Genomic DNA, 22,367 nt, shown 5'->3' with positions numbered 1-22,367 from the left:
GCCAACTGCTTCTGTTTGTGTCCCACGATGCAACAGGACAAGTGCGGTGGTGGCCGTCTTCTCTCCCTTACTACGCTTTCCTCTGTCCATCCCCAAGTGTCATTGCTCCCCGGGGCCTGCACCAGATTTTCTCACTTTGACTCAATTCACATCTCTTCTGGACAACCTCAAAAGTCCCCCTGGCTTCCCCTGCCACAGACATGCCGATGGCTCCCAAACCTCAGTTTCCCCAGGAATTCAGCCTCCTAAGTGCCCAGGTTCTTTCAATATGTAAACTACTCCTTGGGGAACCAAGAGCTTGAGAGGGACCAGTGGTCACCTACAAAGCTCTCTTTGGGGCAGCAAAACCATGACTTTTATAAGTAGGTTATTGATGATGTAACTTGGAAATTACCCTGTGTCTTATTTGGTTTTTGGTCTTTGCTTCTCTTTCCCCAGCAAGTTCTGGTCTGGCGTGGGGGTGGAGTAAACAGTGAATAGTCCTTTTGTGTTCCAGACCAGAGTGGGGATCTCCAAAGCATTCAAGTGTAAGACTCATCCAAGGACCCATCCAATCTGCCTCTAAGAGACAGATTGCTGGATTAAATGGGTCATGTGTCCTCCTCACCCCCAACTGTGGCCAACGAGTGACATGTCCTGATTGGTCTAGGCCTAAAATTACTGCCCATCCCCGACCAATCATAGTGTCAATTGAGTTGGAATTATGATAATTAGTTTAGGTCAGTCATGGACACTCCTAGACCCATCCAAACCACGAGGTTAACCCACTGTAAAGGACGGGGAGAATAAATGTCCCCTGCAAAAGTCCTCTTGAACAGTGGCTTGCAAACATTCTTGGAACATGATCCATAGTAGGAAATGCACTTGACATTGTGACCCAGCGCATGCGCACACACACACACACACACACACACACACACCTAGAACAAAACTTCCACAAAATAATATTTACTGCTTGCTGCTGGGAGCACACTCTGATATTTTGTAATCCTGGCTTCTTGACTAGGTAATGCCCAATTGTATTTCAATTTTTGAAAATCCTAGTCTGAACCCACTAGATTAATACTTCACAACTCACGAATGGGTCACAGCCTACAGTTTGAAAAAATGCCACTCTTGAGGTCTGCATAAACTGCTTGCATTGTTCAAATGGTTGTTAAAATGTGTCATAAACTCTCTAGGAATTTAAGAGGGAAGTGTGAAAGGAAGTGTAAGTTGTGTTAATGGAGGGTCCAGGGTCATTAAGCGGCTAGGGGTGGTGCTTGCCACTGTGACTCAGAAAGAAGGCCTGAGAGAAGAGGTTTTGAACTCCAACGTGGGACTCCAGCTTCACGTGGTAAGGCAGGCCGCCAGGACGTGCACCCTGAACAGATCAGATTTGTGGCTGCAGAGGGCTCCCTGGGAGCGCGAGTACAGGCATGCAACGCAGTTGGGGCTTCTGAGACATATGGTTCTGTGACTTGCGTTACCCAGAACCCAACCGCAGCCTCTGACCAGACGGCAGGGCATGCTGAGCAGCCAGATGCTTTTCCGTGATGCTAGGGCCAGGCTAACCCAAGTACTGCCTGTGTCTAGGGCAGTGTCTGTGAGCGGGGAAGGTGTGTGTGGGGCGGCGGGGGAGTGAGTTAAATCATAAGTTAAATCACATGCACAAGTAAATAATGTATTTTTTAAGGATATATTCATGTGATAAAGACAAAATTCAGAGGAGTGGTTAGGGGATTGAGGGAGAAAGATACAGGAAAGCGACACAGGCGGCCTTCAACAGTTATGATAACATTTTATTTCCTAATTTAAGTGGTAGATACATGGCTGCTTTCTTATTCATTAAACATTAAAGATGCAGTGATGCACATATATACACATATACACACCTATTGGAATGTGTGACAAAAAATATAATAAGCCATGAACTCTATGCTTAATGAGCTCACAGGTTCAAGTGGAAGACAGAAATCATCGCAACTAATATAATGTATAATGAGATCATAAGAAATATAAAGAAGCAATTCATTTTGCCTAGTTATATGACCTTGGTTACGTTATTTTATTTCTTGAAGCCTGGAGCTCTTCAGATACATTTTAGATGATCGATATAGATAGATAGATTATATAGATGATAGATAGATAGATGATAGTTGGATAATAGAAATATAGAAACACACACACATATATAAGAGGTCTATTGTGTGAATCAATTGTATGTAATGCATTTGAAAATGTCTGACAAGCTGTGAAATACGGTAGAAAATGTGAGATAATATTATCACTTCGGGAATCTTTGCAACTGTCTGTCTCTTCTGTAAAACTGCTGTCCCACACAGTTTTGTGCTCAAGTGGCAGTCTGAAGGAAGCAGGTTGTCAGTGCCTGTAAATTACTCTCAGTCTAACATATTTTGTGTCTAGCACAATGAGAGATAGAAATAAAGATGACACTGGTTACTACTAAATAGCTTGTGATTGTCAGACAGGGACCAGGAGCTTCAGAGACCCATGGGATGGCTCCACCGAGGAACTAGGACTTTGAGCTAGTGGCTATTGCAGGGGTTGGGAGGTTAGTGCTGAGAGGAGAGTGACACACTTCCCCTTCCCTGGGGGCTCTTGCAGTCTAGTTAGCAGATGCCCACTGCCATTGGCACACTGGGCACTGGCAGGGGCTGCTCCTCCCTAGTGCCCTGGCCTAAGCATGAACATAAATTCCTTCCCCCAGCTGTTGTCAGCATAAGAAAGCACAGGAACACTCTGGCTTCTGATGCTGCCAGAGTGGGCTCCCTTTCAGAATTACCAGACCCTGTTCTTGCTCCTCTGCTGTATGAGACATCTGACTCCAGCCCAGACAGACCGCCCAGTTCTGCAGGCTCCTTGCTCAAGGTCCTCATTTCTGGCTCCTTGCCATCTCCATGTGAGGCGTTCCACCTTAAGGTCATGGAGACGTATTCTTAGGAATAATGTGAGAATTCGCTATTGAGGTTCAGGAGCCCAGGTTCAAGGACCATGCACATAAACTGACTCCTGAACTTAGACTCTGAACATTGTCTCTCTTGGGACAGAACATGTCTTAGAGATGACAGGAGACTGAGACCCCAGCTTGGAGTCAGGTAGTTCATCAGTCAGAGTCCCAGCTGAACAGGTGGCCCATGCAACTGGGGTAATTCGACGAGAATTTAATAAAAGGATTATTTTTAAAGGGATGGTGGGGTACGGAGAAATCACAAGGGAGAATGCAGAACCCCTAAGGGCTCATGCTGTTACCAGGCCAGGTCTGAATGGGTGCAGGGAGAAGAAATAACTGGTACCTGGAGAGGGACTTCTGTGAAGGGAGCTGCTTGACAGGAGTGGAGCTTTTACAATGGAGGAATGCATCCAGACCTTGGAGAGCCCATAGTCAGAGAACCTAGCAAATAAGCGCCCTGCCCTCACTCTTCTCCCACCTTCCCCTCCCAGGCCAGGTGGTCTAACCTAATTGGGAGTCAAAGGGAATACTGCTGTATTCCAGATGGATCAGGTTGCAGGGAACCAAGGCAGGTGCCTCTGAAGGAGCAACTGAGCCACACGCCTCACTGTGAAGTGGGGAACAGGTTGATGGCAGCCAGTCGTGAGCAGCACAGCTGAACAGTCAAATGGGAAAACCCAGAGGTACCAAAGATGATAAAACACAATCAAGCAGTTGATTCAGGAAGACAACTTTCAGACCACAGGAACTCAGAGATAGATAAAGGCCATGGGGAGGTGATGGTACATCCTTGATGGCTGAATTCAAGTGTCCTGTGTTTAAACCAGGACGAAGTCACATCTTTGCAGAATTATTTTGGGCATGCAAGAATCGAATTCATTTAGTAATTTCACTTGCAGTAGGTTGAAATTTCCCATCATCTACTTTCAAGGACATTTAGAAGCAAATTTGTAGCAGACACTCCATTATTTACTTTATTAAGCGTCCTTGAATTACTTAATGGAAAGATCTTTGCGCAATGATTCAGAAGTCCTCAGCGTTAGACTTCACTCTGCCTGTAACTCATTGGGTCCTTTGAATCACTCCCTTCCCCTTTCTGGGCCTCAATTTCCTTCTCTGTAATGTGAGAGGGTTGGCTGTGATCTCTAAGATCCCTTCTAATTCTGGCGTGCTAAGATTTTAATTGAAAGTGATCAGAATATGATCAGAACGTGTCTTGACACATTGGTTTTGGTAATGATTTTTTTGGATAAGAAACCAGAAGCTCAGGCAACAAGAGCAAAAATAAACAAGAGTGATAACGTCAAACTAAAAAGCATCTGAGCAGCATAGGAAACAACCAATAAAATGTAAAGGCAACCTATAGAATAGGAGAAAATATTTGTAAACCACATATCTAATATAGGGTTAATATCCACAATATATAAGGAACTCAACTCAATAGCAAAAGCAAACAAACAAACAAACCCTAAAAAACAAACAACAACAACAAAACCCAAAACCCCAATTTTAAAGGTGGGCAAAGGACTTGGATAGGTATTTTTCCAAAGAAGACATAAAATGGCCAACAGGTACATGCAAAGATGCTCAACATCACAAATCATCAGGGAAATGCAAATCAAAACCAAAATGAAATATCATTTAATAACTGTTAGAATGGCTATTATCAAAAAGACAAAAGATAACCAGTATCAGAGAGGATGCAAAGAAAAGGGAACCGTTGTAAATTGTTGGTGGGAATGTAAATCGGTACAGTCATTATGGAAAATAGTATGGAGGTTCCTAAAACAATTAAAAACAGAATTACCATATGACCTAGTAATCTCTCTTCTGGGTATATATCCAAAATAAATGAAATCAGTATCTTCAAGAGACAGCCGTGCTCCATGTTTATTACATTATTCACAACAGTTAAGACATGGGAACAACCTAAGTGTCTGCTGACAGATGAATGGATAAAAAAAATTATATATAATGGGATATTATTCAGTCTTAATAAACAGGCAATCCTGACATTTGTGACAACATGGATGAACCTGAGGAACATTATGCTAAGTGGAGAAAGCTGAACATAGAAAGAAAAACACTGCATGACCTCACTCATACTGGGAATCTAAAGAAGTTGAATTCGGGCCGGCCCGGTGGCTCAGGGGGTGAGAGCTCCATGCTTCTAACTCCGAAGGCTGCCGGTTCGATTCCCACATGGCCCAGTGGGCTCTCAACCACAAGGTTGCCAGTTCAACTCCTTGAGTCCCGCAAGGGATGGTGGGCAGCGCCCCCTGCAACTAAGATTGAACATGGCACCTTGAGCTGAGCTGCCGCTGAGCTCCTGGATGGCTGTTGGTTGGGTGCATCCTCTCAACCACAAGGTTGCCGGTTCAACTCCCGCAAGGGATGGTGGGCTGTGCCCCCTGCAACTAGAAAACGGCAACTGGACCTGGAGCTGAGCTGCGCCCTCCACAACTAAGATTGAAAGGACAACAACTTGACTTGGAAAAAAGTCCTGGAAGTACACACTGTTCCCCAATAAAGTCCTGTTCCCCTTCCCCAATAAAACCTTAAAAAAAAAAAAACCCAAAAAACAAAGAAGTTGAATTCATAAAGTCACAGAGTAGAATGATGGTTACCAGGGGCAGAGAGGTGGGGGAAATGGGGAGATGCTGGTCAAGGGTACAAAGTTGCAGTTATGTGGCATGAAAAAGTGCCAGAGATCTAATGTACAGCACGGTAACTATAGTTAATAATACTGTATCGTATACTGAAAATTTGCTAAAAGAGTAGATCTCAGGTGCTCTTAAAACACAGACACACACACAGAAATGGTAACTATGTGGAGAAACAGATATACTAATTAGCTTGACTGTAGCAATCATTTCAGTATGTATATCAAAACACATTGTATACTTTAAATATATACAGTTTTTATGTTAAGAAAGAACCAGTCATGACATAATAGTACAGCCAACTTGGCAGTCACTATGTGATTCCATTTTGTAAGATACAAAATTGTTTCTTTGGAATCTCTCTTTGAAATTGCTCCATTTCTCTGATGCAGCAAAGAGGCAAGAGAAAATAATTGTTTTCCAGTGGACTCATGCCCATGAAAACAAACCCAAGTGTACTGCTGCTAAAAAGAATCCAGTCTGCCACATTTCCTATTTATTTGGCTTTGGAGAATTGGATAGAGCAGAGCTGAGGGAGGCGTGATACACCGCACTGAGTCAGCCCCTGAAGTGGCTTCCTTCTCCACCAGGGCCCTGCAGGCCGGGGGCGAAGGCTGGGCCTACCCTCACAACTTCCCTTTACCACATTTCTCTACAGAGAAAGACGGTGTGCTCACTTCCTCAATTCTTGCCCACAAAGTTCATTTCTTATTTAGGCTAGAAAAGAAAACCAAACTAGCCTCTGAATGCACACTCTTTCTTCAGTTCCTGGCATTAAATATGACATCCTATAAAAGGAATCTGTTTTATTTACCTGTCCAGCCTCCTTTCTCAACAGGGACAGCCCCTTGCCTTCTTCCCCTAGAGATCTGCTCCTCCCCTCCTAGAGGGGTTGGTTCCAGTGGGGCTGGTAATCACAGATTCCTGACCTCTAATCATAAAGATGATGACATGGCCCAGGCCTAACCAATCATAGAAACCCATGCCCCAGCTTCTGAGACTGAATGAGGAGACTGATAAAAAGCTGGGCCAATCAGCTGAGACTTATATCCAGTAAAGCAGGTGGAGGAGAGAGAAGCCTTCTCATTGTCTTGGCATAGCTGAGCTAAATAATTTAAGGAACCTCTGATGGCCATGCCTCCTGTGCCCTATCCTTGCAGGATGAAACCATTCCAAGTACGAGAGACTGAGGGAAAGAGATGGGAGTAAGAGAAAGACTTGACACAATTATTTGTTTATCTGGACACAATGGTCGTAATGCCAGGTCTACCCTTTTTACAAGATGCAGTAACTCTCCTTTTTTAGTTAAGCCAATTTTACTTGGATTTTTGTCCTCTAACTAAAGAAGCCTGAATAAAACAGAAATTGGTACCTGCAGATGGGACTTGGAAGTAATATGGTAATAGACCCTACTGTGTGAAACTGGTTGAGGCAAGGTAGGGAAGACCCACAAGGATTCCTCTTTCCTGGGGGAGCTGGCATTCCAGGCCATGTGCTGGTAGGCAGCTGGGCAAATCTTTGCGAGCTGTTCTGAGAGGTCCACGCCAAAAGATGGAGGATGTTGGAATGGGTTGGCTATGCACTACCTAAAAGAATGCTTCCATCGAAGCATCCTTGTTTGAAAGCAGAAGGAAACAGCAGTCAGTAAAAGAGAGGCTCCCTCTCCTGCAGCAAGATTCCAAGTGTGCAGAAAATTTGATGATTTTTTTCCTTAAAAAAATTGCAAAAGCAGAATTCTAAGCTGGGACACCCTGGGGGCGCTGGAGTGAAGAGGGAGCGTCTCAACTTGAAGCAACATTAACTGGAACATATCCCAGGGCCTGTGTGGACCTTCGTCACTCGGAGCTTTAAGCCAGCTCCAGCCAGGAAGCCGAGTCCCCAGAAAATGAACCCTCCTCTTGGCTTGTGGTGAAGAGCAGAAATCCCTCCACTGTGGGGTCCAGTTTGCCGCTCCTCAGTGAAATTCTCCCAAGTCCCCCCACCCCCTCCCCTCCGCCCCACCAGAGGCAGGACCACCAGCAGGACAGAGGAATTTGCTCCCCTGCCAGAGAAGTAGGTTTTTGCTGTCTCTGTCCAGAAGGATGGGCTATAGGTACTTGGGTGATGACAACTGGAATTTCTTCCCTTTTCCCCTTTGAAAAACAGAATTTTGCAAACATGTTTAGAGTATCATTTAGTATCAAGGTATCATTTAGTCATAGGTGGCTAGAGCATGAGTATGGCCAATAGGCATCTCAGTTATAACCTGATCAAATGGTTGCTTTCTAAATGATTCAACACATATTTATTGAGCACCTGCTAAGTGGCGGAAACTCTTGTAGACCCTGGGTGTACAATAATGAAGAAAAGAAACAACCAAAAATGACTTAAGGAGCCATTCCCATACCAGGAAGTAGGACCACCATCCAAGAAACTGGCCAGGCCAAAATCCCAGGAATCATTCTCTCGCAACTGCGTCCTTTCAGCAGGGCTCCTCCTAAATTCATGCCAAATCTGCCCACTTCTCACCATCTCCTCTGCGTTAGCCATCGCTCAGATATCATCCCTTCTCTGCTAAATCATTACAACAGCTCATTCGCTGGCCCATTTGCTTCCAGCATTGCCCCCACAGTCTATTCAGCACACAATCACAGTGGTGTTTCCAAAACAAAAATCAGTTCATATACGTTTTAACCTAACAGATCTGGTGAGAGCAAAAATCTGGATAGTTGTATCTAAATCATAAAATGAATAGCAGCAGCAGGAAGTGAGTATATGTCTGTGAGGCTCACTTTGTGTATTCAACAGTTAATGCTTCTTTTCTGTTCTCTGACAGTGAAAAATGTCATAATGATACATCCCATTATAAAACTTGCTGCCTCAAAACCAAAACCAAAACAAAAAATTGTTCCTGCCCCTCTCCTGCTTCAAGTCCTGCAGTAGCTTCTCAGAGCAACCAGGCATCAAATCCACGCCCCTTGCCTTGGTCTACAGAGCCTGGGTGACCTCAGCTGCTCTCTAGCCCCCCAGGTTTCCTTGGTCCTCACCTCCTTTTCTCTTGCTCCAGCTCCTCCCGGCTCCTCTCTGCACCTTGACACGCTAACTGAGTTTGCAGCTCGAGGCCTTTACATTTGCTGTTCCTCCTTCTGAGGACACTCTTCCCCCGGATCTTGGCAAGCCTGCCTGATTCCCATTGTTCACAGTTAACAGGATGTTCAGTGGGATTCTACTTGATGTCTGGAAATTCCAGTGGGAGCCAGAAAAGAGGACAAAGAAGCTCTAGCACACCACCTTCGCAAGAGAGCTGCCCTACCATGGTACCAGGCTCCTCTCCCAGGGGCTTACGAAAAAGTGTCAGAATGTTCCTACCAGCTGTCCCCTACCTCCCTTCCTGATCTTCAGGGGATGACTGGGAAACAGAGAGAGTCAGAGTCAATTGCCTTGTGGGGGATGCAGAGTTTGTGGTGAGAGGTGACTCTCCCCCTGAGTCACCTATTGGATTCAGGTATAGAGAGGGGGTTCCTGAGGGAAGGGGAAATCATTTCTCGAATTTACACTGGACTTACCTAAATAAGGTAGAAGATTGGCCTTGTTTCAGGATGGGAATAAGGGCAGAAGGGGAGCCACCGTATATTCCTCCTGTTACCCTGGCAAGAATAGAAGAATTTCTAGTTGGGCTAAGCAGACATTACAGAAGGTGGTCGAGCTTGGGCCCCACAGACCCTCCAGATGACTCACCAGCATTTGAATGCCTGCCACAGATAAGGTGTCAGTGGCCACTGTTACCCAGAGCTGTAGTATAACAGCAGCCAATGTAAAAAGGATGACAACTGAGTAAAGAAACTCTTGTCCAGTTTCCTCACCCTCTGTCCACCCCAAAACACCGGACGAGTTAGGCCTTGAAGAAGGAAGAAGAAGGGATGGCTATCTCAGAACCCGATCAAACTCCTTTCCTATCTTCATTTTTAACAGTCAGGATCCCAGCTCAAGATTGCTCTATGTGAGGACAGGGGAAAGGGAGAAGAGATTTAAACAGAGTTTGAGACTGAAGTCTGAAAGTAGACTGGATTTTTGGTAAGCAGGAAGTCACAGAATCTTCTAGTGTCTGTCCTGGGTCTGTTTGCCCTCAAAGTGGCTTTCTCACAGTTTCCCCATCAAGCTGCTGGGTCAACTAACTTCCAGCTGCCTTTGGTAGGTGAGGAATTTGAAAGCAGGAGAAAGGAGCAGATCAAGGCATTTTTCTTCTACCAGCTCTGCCTCTAGTGCAGTTTCTATTTGTGAGCTATCCCTCCCTTATGACTCCAGGCCCAGCACAGTCTAACTTTTGCTGTTTGATCCTACCCTCTGGGCTCTGATAACACATCCTCTTTCATTTGCCCTTCTTTTGATGATATCTGGAGAGTCTTCCTGTGTCCTGTTGAATTTTTCAGCTTACCCATCACTTATGTAACTAATAGTCTGCATCAAATACCCTCTGTTTCAAATACTTAGTGTTTTTTGTCTTTTGGATGGACCTTAATTAATATACTTCCCCACAAGATTATAAGGGGCCATGCTCTAAGAGACAGTGCTATAAATACAGCATAGTCAGGGATAGCATTTGTAAGAAATCAAGTAGTTCTATATTTATAACTTAATCAAGACATCTTAATACACATGTTCTGATACATCTCAACTCAAACTTCATCTCTTCAGAAGCGTATCTCAGTATTCTCCTCCCCCAATCAAACCCTGTTACCTTATTTTGTCTTCTTTAAGCAATTTTTAATACCTGAATTCATCCGATCTATGCATTTGTTTGTATGCTTATTACCTGTCTCCCCTTCCCCTGGAATATAAGATCCTTGAGGGCGGTTTCTCTGTCTTTTTCTTTGGTGTCCCTATACATTCAATATATAACTGATTGACCAGCATCGCGACCTGGTAGAATGGAATGTCCATCATCCAGAGATCCTCAACTTCCAGCAGTCGGATGTGACAGCTGGATGTCACTTTGGTTGTCAAGCAAGGAGGGGGTGAGTGCAATTTTATTGTGAGTTAAATGAGTAGAACTGATTCCTGGGAAAAATATAAGCAGCTCTAGAATATGTGAAGGTAGAATTATTGAAGACTATGTGAGGAAGAAAAGGACTGGACTTTGTGCTAATTTCACACCTAGGAGATCAAACTTGCAATGTAGGTTTTAAAAGAAACGTGAACCTATTTTATCATCACAAGTTGGTGAAGTCTGCAACGTATTTTACAATCACATTATCAATAATTATTTAGTCGAATGTTTCCCCAAACTCATTCATTTGCTTACCATCTTAACAATATGCCATTTGTACAATTAGTTACCTAATATTTTTCTTTAAACCAACACACTTTTAAAAACTTGAATACTCAGTCAAGCTTCATGTTGAATAAAAATAAATGTAAAGTTATGGATTTGGTGCTACCTATGTATTTCTACCACATATGAAAATAAACACCGGGGATGCCAAAAAAAATGTTATACAACTGGACACTTTGGTCAACGTTGTTCAAACAGTAGTTTGCTGTAATCAGAAGTGTCTGGATACTGATGGTAGTAACCACTTTGAAACCTCTTGTAATTGCAGAAGTCAAATGTGGCTTGTATTCTTTTGTTATTGGTATATATTGAGTTTTACAATTTTAGTAGTTTTTTTCCTTTCTTAAAACATGTATACATTTTTTTGGGACCCTTTATGTATAACTATTAAAGAAAAATCACCTCAATCCATATGTGGTACACATATTACACATTGTGAAATATTGATTAAACATAACTATAAATTATCCTTTGTTTCTCATGAGATTTCTAGTATATTTCTAGTACAACACCCTCTACTTTGTAAGATCTTAATTACCTGTTCATCTTTATTTCGTTATAATTGTTCCACAAAGTTTGTTTCTCAGAAAGTGTATGTGATGTTATAATTTTGAGTCTTGACATTTCTGAAAGTACCTCTCTTTTGTTCTCAGTTTAGCTGGCTGCAAAATTTTAATAATTCTTAATCCACAGGATTATTTACACATTGTTCCATGTCTTCTAATTTTTAATATTGCAGATGAGCACTCCAATGCCAGACAGAATCTCTTTCTGTATGAAAGTTTATAGGATTCTTACATTATCCTTGAAATTCAGAAATTTTACCAGATATGTCCTTAGGTGGATTTTTTGCAACAATTCTGCCCAGGATTCAGTGAACCACTTCAATCCACAGATAAAATTCTTTCAGCTCAGGAAATTTTTTTTCATTATTTGTAAATCGATACTTCACTTCTATCCATTCTTCTTTCTTCTTCTGTGACTAGTTATATAAATATTGGGACATTATATCTATCCCCCTTCTTCATTTTTTTTTGATCTCATGAATCTTTTTGTCTGTGTTCTGAGAGGACCATATTAATTCTTATGAGTTTACCTGATAATTCACTAAATCAGTTTTCAACAATATCTCTATGCTGCTGTTCTATTTTATCTTGAGGTTCACACAATCAGGTATTTTATTTCCAACGATGGTTTCTTGTTCTCCTAGGATTCCACGTCATGCTTCTCTTAACCTCTGACATTTCACTGAAATACAAATTTGAATTTTTAAAAAGTAAGCTCCTGTTTTCTGTAATAATTCTTTTTAATAAAAGTTACTTACTCTGATTGATCTGCTGATTCCCCTTTTGAGACTGCTTCATCTCCTCAAGATGGCTAAGGAGATTTGTCAAATCAAATATCTGTTGATATTTATAAATATGAAAATCTGTACTGAAAGGGATTGATAGCTCTTTTGAGTGCTGTCAGCAATTGCATATATCACCAGGAGCGTTTCCCCGAGCAGTTCCGAGCGTACCTTCGCTTCCAGTTCCTGCTGACACAGTCGTGTGGGTCACAGGCTGTCTGATTCCATCTCTCATCTTTTAAAATCTTCCCAGGTGTCCCACCAGTTGCAGGATAAAGTCCAAACACCTTATCCCAGAATTCAAGGGCAGCATGACCTCACCTGTCATTCACCACATCCCCCACACTCAGCCCTTTCCTGCTGCTATGAGCTGGAATCCTTTTCTTTTTTCTTTTTTTGGTCTTCTCCACTTCCTGTTGGCTCCTGCCAACCTCCTACTATTTTGGGTGGAGGAATTATTCCTTCTGCACACATCTTGGGTGGGGCGGCCAATCACTGTCATAGGCGCACAGCACATGTGGGATGAATCAGAGTTCTTCCCAGGATTTAATATAATCTCAGAAGGGAGAGGAAGTCTTCTCTTTCCTCTTTGGCTATTCTCTGGGGTGGTGGAGTAATGCAAGCCTGGAACCCTCTGTGAACAGCCACTGCCACACGAAGGGATCTTGTCCTTGGTTGGAGGGAAGGAAGCCATATACAGAGGATAGCAGAAGACAAAGAGAGGGAGCGAGAAGGAGAGAGAGGGAGGGAGACAGAGTGAGGGAGAGAGAGAGAGAGAGAGAGAGAGAGAGAGAGAGAGAGAGAGAGAATGCAAAGTGAGTCTCTTGTATCCTCTGTCCTACTTGGTTTAATGAGCCTACACATTATTTTTTGCTGTTATTGTTTATGAATTTGACTTGTGTTTCCCTTACTGACTAATATACAGGTGTCCTGGATTGCTAACAGTTCCCTGAATTCTGTGCTGTCTCCTGCTTTTACTCCCTACAGGCTCAAGCAACATAGTGCAAGCCACATATAGCCCAGAGGGTGCAGGAAATGAGGGTGGCTCTTGTGACTTTTCTTCAGGCACAACCACGTGGCCACCTCCAGGTTGGCGAGAGGATTCTCCTGGACCTTCTCCTTCACGCTCTGTCTCCCCCACGCCCACCTCTCCTCACTCCCTTTGCTCCTTTGTGCCCTTCACAGTCTGCCTCCTCACGGGGCCTGACCTTGATCCAGGTTGATATGGGACAGCTGCTTCTGTCCTCCTGGTTCTGCTTCTGGACAGGGGACCTTGGATGCTGCAGGCTTCAGACCTTGGACTCAGCAAGTACCCAAGGTCCTCTCACGCTGTGAAGATGAACTTGTGGCATATCTTCCTCCCTTATTATGTCTGAGGGCGTTAGTTTGCTTCCCAGCCTTGAGGTACATTCAGGAGTAAGGTGAGGGCTTAGAGACCTTTCAGCTCTTGTGTTTCAATTGTGTCACAAGATCCAGGTGTTAAACATACCAGGTGTTCAGAGGAGAAAGCATGACGAAAGATAGGCAGGTTCAGGGAAATGGGGGATGTCACAGAAGAAGCAGAGTCTGCCCTGACCACTAGCAAAAGAGCCACTCTAGATAAACCTAGAGTGGTTGAGGCTGTCCTGAGACGGGCCAGCGTATGCACAATAGCCTGGCAGAGCGGCCTCTGCGGCTCAGCAAGTGACAGGAAAGCTGATGTTCAATGAAGGGTCCTGAATGCCAGGCCCAGAATTTTAACTATCATTCTCCGAGTCTGAGTGGGGCTGGGATTGATTGATTCAGGGACTCTTCTGGGAGGGCTAGTTGGGTCTACACTCCTCCAGTGCACGGAAGACTAGGAAGTCAGGACATGAACCTCAATATTCCTTCCTGGGGTTAGCAAAAGGGGTCTGTCCTCCTTTTGGCTCTCCTTGAACCCCCATTCCAGCCTGCCCCTCTGTGACCCAGGGCCATGCTGGGCTCTGACCAAAATGGATGTTGTCTTCACTTCAGGATCTCAGGAGTCTTACACTCCCCTCCCCCGTCAGTTTCTGTCCAGGCCAGGCACACCCCGACCAGCCAGTCACTCACTGTTCCTCAGCGATCCGCCTCTGGGGCTTTCCAGCCTATAACTGTCTTCATTTCATGACTCATTAGAAAGATTCTCACCACTCCTCCATCTAGGAAGTCCCTAAGTGGAGGTTCTGGGATGTCTGCATGTTTTTATTTTTTTGTCCTCAGTTTCCTTCCTACCTCAAGGACTATTCAAGTGGCTTCACTTTGCTGAGTTTCTGAGCTAGCCCAGCTAAATGGAAGGAAATATCCTGGCAGGCCACTTGCCTGGCGATCCTGTTTGTCCTGCAGGGTACAGCTGATAGGCAGGGCGTCTCAGACGCAAAGCTGGGAGGCAGTGGATAAGCTACCTTGCACGATGGTTCCTTGAAAAGATCCTGAGCACCGAGTGAGACAGGCCCTGAGTCTGAAACCAGCCCCATCACTCACCAGCTGTGTGACCTGGAACGAGTGACTTCCTGAGCCTCAACTTTTGTTTTTCATTTGTAAAGTGGAGATAGAAATACCTACCTTGCAAGGTTATGAGGAAAGGTAAATGGGGCTCATAATAAGTCTGATGTTTAATAACTGGGAGCTGATATTATGCTTATTTAATCCCAACCTTTTTGAGAGAAAAAGACAGACTTATCCGAAGTCACGCATTGAGACACAATTCATCCTATTTCCTGCACTGGGGGTTTTCTCCCATGCTGTCCCAACCAAGTAGGAGACAACACGCAGGAGCAGATGAGCATGATGGGAAAATCTTCCTGTTCTCTGATCATTCCCCGAGGACACAAGTAGCAGTGACAAGGTTAGCAAACCCACCCCAGGGCCACTTCTACATCAGTGGTGGAGAATAAACGAACTATGGAAAAAAGTCAAACAGAAGAAAGTGCCTGGAAAAGATGTTTTTATGTTCACTTACATGGGAAAAAAAATCAAAGTATACAGCATGAAGGTATAGGTGTCTCAGAAAATTCATCCCCATGAACCTGTTTGTTTAATCGCAGTTATACTTCAAGAGTTGCCAAATGGAAGTCATAAAATTAGGGTGAGGGGTGGGTGGAAGGGCTACCAAGGGAAAGGTAGTAATTATGTGCTATTTCTTTTCTAGTTTCAGATAATTTGGAGTTTACATTTTTCCAGCAAGTCAGAGTGACATAAACAGATGCCATCCTAAAATATGATTGTAGCAAAAATATAAAACTCCTAGCAAAAATATAAAAAGCACGATGGCAATAATATTTTAGGGGAAAAAAAATTAAAGTCTGATAATATCAGAAACTACAAGTAGGATCATTTGAGCAGTTCTGTTATCTCTGTATGAACAGCAGTTGCAAATGATGGATGTGTATTAAAGAATAAAGCATTTGGTCTGCATATAACTTAGAAAGGGGTAACATTTCTAAACACTGACTTTGTAAGAAAACATGAAGGACATCTTACACTCAACAACAATGGTTAAAAGGAGGAAATTACTTTCTGAAGGATGCAGTGGGCAGAACGCCAAAGCCTTTGTTTTCAACTTGCTCTTAACCACGATGGGATGTGTTCACACTGCGTGGGGTTTCCTGCAGAATCTAGCACCAATATATGGATCAGGTTTCTATCTTTGATCTGAGGTGAGTCCTTTGTGTCTTCGGTTTTGAGTGTATTGAGGTACGTTTTCTTTGGTTGCTGGTGTGACGAATGTGTAATAAAAAAAAAACACTAATATTTACAACATTTAAACATTTTAGATTTCAGTGTCAACTCTTCACGTAAGAAAAATTGGAAGACTCTTAAGGATCATGGGAAGGTCATTACTTCCTAGCGTCTGTCATGAAGCTGTTTTCGATACAGAGAACAATTAGCCTACTAGCGCAGCTATATGCTTTCTGGTCCAGAATCTTCCCCGTGTTCAGGGGGGAGGCGAATCCCATGACTGCCTGGTCAGCGGTTCGCCATGCTTCACAGTATTTATCCACAAGACGCACTCCATGGGGGCTGGAGCCATGCCAAACGACCTTCTGGGGCCTAAAAAGTAATTTTGTCGTGTTACTTTTTCTTCTTTGTGGCACATCTCGGTAAACAAATTAGCGTAAGTCTAGTGAATCAAGTCAAACTCCTGAACCCTCCACGGTCTGGCCCCACATCACCTCTCTATCTTCATTGCTCTTTCTAACGAGCTGAACACACTATGTTCCAACCATATCCAGCTTGTTCTTGTTCTCAAATCACACTCTCCGCTTTTGTGAATCTGAACCTTTGCTCATGAAGTTCCTTAGTCTGGAGCGGTCTCTCCTTTTCAGATTGAATCCCTCTCATCTTTCAAAGTCCATTAAATGCTTCCTCTTACAGGAAGCCTTCTTGATTCTCACCCCCAAGTAATGATGAATATTTCCTCTGGGCTTCATCTTATCTGCTTCTCTATTTTACAATTACGACGTTCTATCTAGAATCGTAGCTAGTCTGTGTCTGTCTTTCCCTGTAGGCTGTGAGCCCAATAAGGACAGGAGCAGTGTTGGTTTATTATTGTGGCTTCCAGGCCTGGCATAGAGTAGACACTGAGGAAAGGTTTGCTGAGTTGTTCTATTTGTAATAGTATACACAGTTTGCAAAGAATTTGAGTGTAGCTCACAGCATAGGATTAAAGGATCACTAAGAATAGCATTACTTAACGCTTATTAAGTGCCTGCTGCATGTTAGGGGTTCTCACACTTACCATTTTATTCTTACAACAATTCTACGGTATAGATATGATTATCTTGCTCATTTAACAGGTGAGGCAGCTGAGGCTCAGAGAGCAGAAGTGCTTTGCCAGAGGAACCATATTAAGGAACTGAATTCAGGTCTCCTGGTTCCGAGGCCAGGGCTCTCTCCACGGCTTTCAGCTGCCTCACTGAGGCGTTATGCTGGCAACATCCCAGGGGCAGCTCACAAATGCATCCCATGATTAGAATGTCTCTTACAGCTGTCTATCATACCCTATACTTTGAGGTTTCTACCCCTACTTACCAAGAAGGATCTGTCGTCACATCTCGGCCATCAAATGAGTATATTGGAACATGTGTACTGAACTGACCTCCGTGGCCGGAAAAAATGGAGTCCCAATTATTGAAAAGTACTTGGCCCTATGGAGACAAAAATGCCACATTACAATCGTTATACCATCAGCCTGCAAAAGGACAAGCTATGTTACTCATTCTTTAAGTCCCAGATATCACCTCACACTGAAGCCAACAACTCCATCTCCAGAGTCTGGCCGAGTGGGCCCACGGGAAATGTGTGTGGCTTGATTTTGTAATCCATTCTTGAACGCTTTTGGTTTTACTGTCTTATTTCTTGAGGTAATTTCTCTCATGGTACATGTACAAGGGCTCCTCCCCATCAAAAATGTGTTTTAGGTCTTTATTTTACTACTGTTGTTTTTAAATTTTCATATGTATGTGTTGAGCTTCAACTTTGTGCCAATCCTCATTACGGGTGACAGAGAGATGAATCTCTCACTCCTTTTTCTGAAGGAGCCATGTTTCCTTCAGTTATGTGCATTCCCAGAATACAAATTATTTGAGTGGGTGAATGTGGTGGAACAGAACCTTGGGAGAGGAGATGGAAAATGCTGGGTATAGGGTCAGGGTGGAACGTGCTAGCCACAAGGTTCCAAATTGGAGTACTGGTCCCAGGGACCAGAGGGTCTCCAAGTACCTTTGAGATCCAGGGTATGTGAGAGCAGTAAGACAGCTGTCCCTCTGTAGCCTTAAAGGAGTTGGCTACTTCCATGGTATAATTATTCCATTGAGGGATCCTATGGTCCTGCTTTACCAGCAAATGGGGGCAGATAAATTTCTACCAGGCTTTGGCAGCTGAGATGCACCAAACCAGGGTGATGGACAAAGTGGCTCTGCTCTGGGACCAGGGCTCACTAGGTGTTATCTGGTGCCACTCAGCCAATGCCCTACAGAAGGCATCTTCTGGTGGAACCAAGAACCCAGACCCATGTGGGGGTCAAGGAAAGTAATTCTAGTTTGTAGTGACTTTGAGCAAACTCCTTTCTCCTTCTGAGTCTCAGGTTCCTCATCTGACAAACTGAGAAAAGAATAACTCCCATTTTTTATTGGAAATATCTATTAAGATAATAGGTATAAAGCACTTTGTAAACATTGAAAAAACTGTGTAAGTGAAGAGGTTATTATTCCTTCAGTCTGCTTTGTCATACCACCCAAGCTGGCAAGGCCACTGTAAATATTAGGAAACTGAGGAACAGAGAAGGAAATGATCCATTCAAAGTCACACAGCCAATCAAGGACAGGCTGGGCGTTGAACCAGCACACTTCTGATGATGTCAGGAATTGGCCACTGTCTCCAGTCCCTGTGGAGACCAGCGCAGCCAGGAGGAAATGAGAGCAATATTTATTTTTACCTTGAGATTCACTATGGGAAGGCTGTATCTCTCTGCTTTCCTCACAACTGTGGAGAGATCTTGCAAATGGGAGGACAAGAATGCTCGGTAGGTGGACAACAGCCCTGCAGCCCTGGCCTGCTGGAAGCACTGAAAATCAGCTCGAATGTCTCCAGAAAATGGCATGTTCAGGGCAATCAAGTGCAGCTAAAAAAAAAGTGAGAGCAAAGACTGCAGTTAAAGGCAAGGCCCAAGCCCTGTAACCATCCCATGTTCCTAATGAGATCCCAGCCATCTTGGAATAGAAGGCGTACTAGAGGTTGTCATACTCGACTTCTCCCTGCCACCGGAATTCCAGTCCCAGGTTGGTCATCTCCCGTGAAGGAGAGTTCAGGTCTCCCAAAGCACCCTGTGTCAGCTCTCTGAGCAGCTCTAAATGGTGGAAAATTCTTCCACATGTGAGAAAAACAAAACAGAATACTGCACCTCAGAGATCTGAATCCAGCCTGCCCACCATTTGTGGGAGACTTCTGGGTCTAGTTCAGTTGCCAGGAGGGTTTTAAGCTGGTGTTGGTCCTAGATTCTGGAGTTACACTAAGCTATCTGCCTCCTGCCCTTTCTTCTACCTCCCGAGTAGCCCTAAGGCTGGTCCTAAGGGGCCAAGAGGGAAAAGGTATTGAAAGCAGAAGGTCATGACAGTTATTACTAGGGACTGCAGGGAGAGACCCTTTCGGAAACATGGGGCCATACAGTAACTCTAGCCTCACACCCCTGCCACCTTGGCAACCCAAATAAAAGCCATTCCATACTCTGTTTTCTCCCACACTTTTGCTCCCCAAATCCAGCCTTGTCTCCCAGCCCTTTCTGCTGTACCCTCTGGAACACATTCGCAATTAAGGAGTAGTCACCTCCCTCCTTGATCTCATCTCAGGAGCAACGTTTATCTCACCAGCATAGGGCCAGGGAGGGCTGGTGCAGAAGCGGGGCTCAAGTCTCCAGAAAAGAAACATATTTTAAAGTATCTTAAACCAGTGGACATGAAATGAGCTCCACGTGGTGAGGCAGGAGGTGGTCAGGGCTTATCCCCTAATTTCTGTGCTGCCACTCAGGTCTCAGTGTCCCCAGGACCAAGCCTTTATGTGTCCCCAGCACCAAGTGTCGGCATCTTGACGTTCTTTTGCTTATCAAGTGTGCAGCCAGTAGTCCACAGCTGGCCATAAACTGCAGTGCCCAGACTGACCCATGCAGTCCTGGCACTTCTTTGGATATCTCTCTCCATTTCACCACCCTTTTCCTACCCCATTTCGAACAGGACAGACTCCAAGCCTGCTGCTTCCCTAATTTCTTTCTTTGTATCCATCCCTGGTTCTGCCTTTATCACTAGCTAGACAGAGATCCAGCAGCCCAACCCAGCCCCACTCCTCAATGACATGAGGCTTCCCCTGCTGCCCTCCCAGTAGCAGCATTTTATGTTCCTACATCGCCAGCCCTTGGGATATTTAGGGGGCTTCAGCACGCTGCTTACTCACCATGACCACTTCCATGTCACCAGACATATAGCCCCACATCCAAATTCTGCTGCCTAACGCCCTTGCCACCTGGTTATACCAACCCCACCCTCATCTTCCTTCCTCTTGTGTATCTGGGCCCTACAACACCCATGGGAAGAGGCCCTATGGTCTCATCACCCTCTGACCAGTGGGTTTCTGGTGCCTACACCAAAGGGCAGTCACAGAGGATGGCTTCCCTCGGTTAGGGGACACGTAGGACAGGCGTAGGTGTAGAGGTGAGTGCAGGGCTTCCCATCATGTTCCTAATCCCACCCATCTCCGTCTCTCCTTCTTTAAGGAGATACACCGAGAAATGTCTAGAATGATGGCTGTTTCTGAATGGAGGATTGGGAGCTTTTGTGTTCTCATATTTGTTATGTCTCTAATTGCAAGAACATTTTTATAATGATATCTATCATTGTTTTGCGATTTGTTGTGATGAGGGTAACTGCATACTCTTTTTTAAAAAAGATATTATTAAAATATAGCTAACATACAATATTATATTAGTTTCAGGTGTACACCACAGTTATTCAACATTTATATACCTAAAGAAATGATCACCATGATAAGTCCAGCCACCATCTGACACCACACTATGCTACCACAATATTACTGACTGTATTCCCCATGCTGAATATTACATCCTCATGACGTACTTGTTTTATACCTGGAAATTTGAACCTCTTATTCCCCTTCACCTTTTTCCCCCTTTTTAAAATTTTCAATTACAGTTGACATTCAATATTATTTTATATTAATTTCAGGTGTACAGCATAGCAGTGAGACATTTATATAATTTAAGAAGTGATTCCCCTGACTAGTCTAGTACCCACCTGGTACTATACATAGTAATTGCCATATAATTGATTATATTCCCTATGCTTCCTTTACATCTCCATGACTATTTTGTAACTGCCAATTTGTACTCTTAATGCCTTCACCTTTTTCACCCTGTCCCTCAACCCCCTCCCATCCATCACCCCAATAAATCTAGGACCCATCTGACACTACACATAGTTATTACAATTTTATTCACTATATTCCTTATGCTGTACCCTACATCCCCAATGACTACCGTGTAACAACCAATTAGTACTTCTTAATCCCTTCCCCTTTTTCACCCCCCTCCCATCTGGCAACCATCAAAATGTTCTCTGTATCTATGAGTTTGTTTCTGTTTTCTTTGTTTGTTTATTTCATTCTTTAGATTCCACATATAAGTTAAATCACTTTGCATCTATCTTTCTTTGATTCTCCATCAGCACAATACCCTCCAGGTCCACCCATGTTGCCATAAATGGCAGGAACCCATTCCCTTCCATGGCCAAGCAATATTCCATTGTATATATGTACCATATATACTTTATCCATTCATCCATTGACAGACACTCAGGCTGCCTCCACATTTTGGCCACTGTAAACAATGTTGCAACGAACATATAGATGCATACATCCCCTCAAAGTAGCATTTTGGGTTTCTTTGGATAAATACCCAAAAGTGGGATTACTGGGTCCTTCTTTGTCTCTTGTTATATAGCCTTTGTTTTAAAGTCTATTTTGTCTGATAAAAGTATTGCTACCACAGCTTTTTTTCAGTTTGTTTCCATTTTCATGAAACATTTTTTCCCCATCCCTTTACTTTCAGTCTGTGTGTGTCTTTTGATCTGAAGTGAGTCTCTTGGAGGCAGCATATGTAAGGGTCTTGTTTTCTTATCCATTCATCCACCCTATCTTTTGACTGGAGCATTTAACCCATTTACATTTAAAGTAATTCTTGATAGATATGTAGTTATTGCCATTTTATTGTTCATATTTTTTATTTTTATTTTTTTTTTGTCTTAAAGAAATCCCTTTAGCATTCTTTGTAATAGTGGTTTGGGGGTGAGAAATTCCTTTAGCTTTTTCTTGTCTGGGAAGCTCTTTATCTGCCCTTTGATTCTAAATGATAGCTTTGCTGGAGAGAGTAATCTTGGTTGTAGGTCCCTACTGTTCATTACTTTGAATATTTCCTGTCAATTTCTTCTGGCCTGCACAGTTTCTATTGAGAAATCAGCTGATAGTCTTATGGGAGCTCCTTTGTAGGTAACTAATTGCTTTTCTTTTACTGCGTTTAAGATTCTC

The 22,367-nt window shown here is 43.6% G+C and overlaps 1 protein-coding gene across 4 annotated transcripts in view; it reads right to left on the bottom strand.

Annotated features, from left to right (window-relative positions):
* Positions 1 to 15,205: 15,205 nt before the first annotated feature.
* Positions 15,206 to 22,367, bottom strand: part of COL15A1 (collagen type XV alpha 1 chain) — a 98,303-nt gene continuing 91,141 nt past the window's right edge. For all 4 annotated transcript variants that reach the window (XM_074330765.1, XM_019729215.2, XM_074330764.1 and 1 more), the window contains exons 39-41: positions 18,715 to 18,900; positions 17,310 to 17,425; positions 15,206 to 16,328 (exon numbers count right to left, since the gene is read on the bottom strand). In XM_074330765.1, coding sequence (XP_074186866.1) covers positions 16,115 to 16,328; positions 17,310 to 17,425; positions 18,715 to 18,900 — 516 coding nt within the window. In that variant the 3' untranslated portion in view covers positions 15,206 to 16,114. The remainder of the gene's footprint in view (positions 16,329 to 17,309; positions 17,426 to 18,714; positions 18,901 to 22,367) is intronic.

This window comes from Rhinolophus sinicus, linkage group LG04, assembly GCF_036562045.2.
Source record: "Rhinolophus sinicus isolate RSC01 linkage group LG04, ASM3656204v1, whole genome shotgun sequence".
NCBI classification, from domain to species: Eukaryota; Metazoa; Chordata; class Mammalia; order Chiroptera; family Rhinolophidae; genus Rhinolophus; species Rhinolophus sinicus.
The sequence above is the reverse complement of the archived record's forward strand: the minus strand, read 5'-3'. Positions and strand labels throughout refer to the sequence as shown.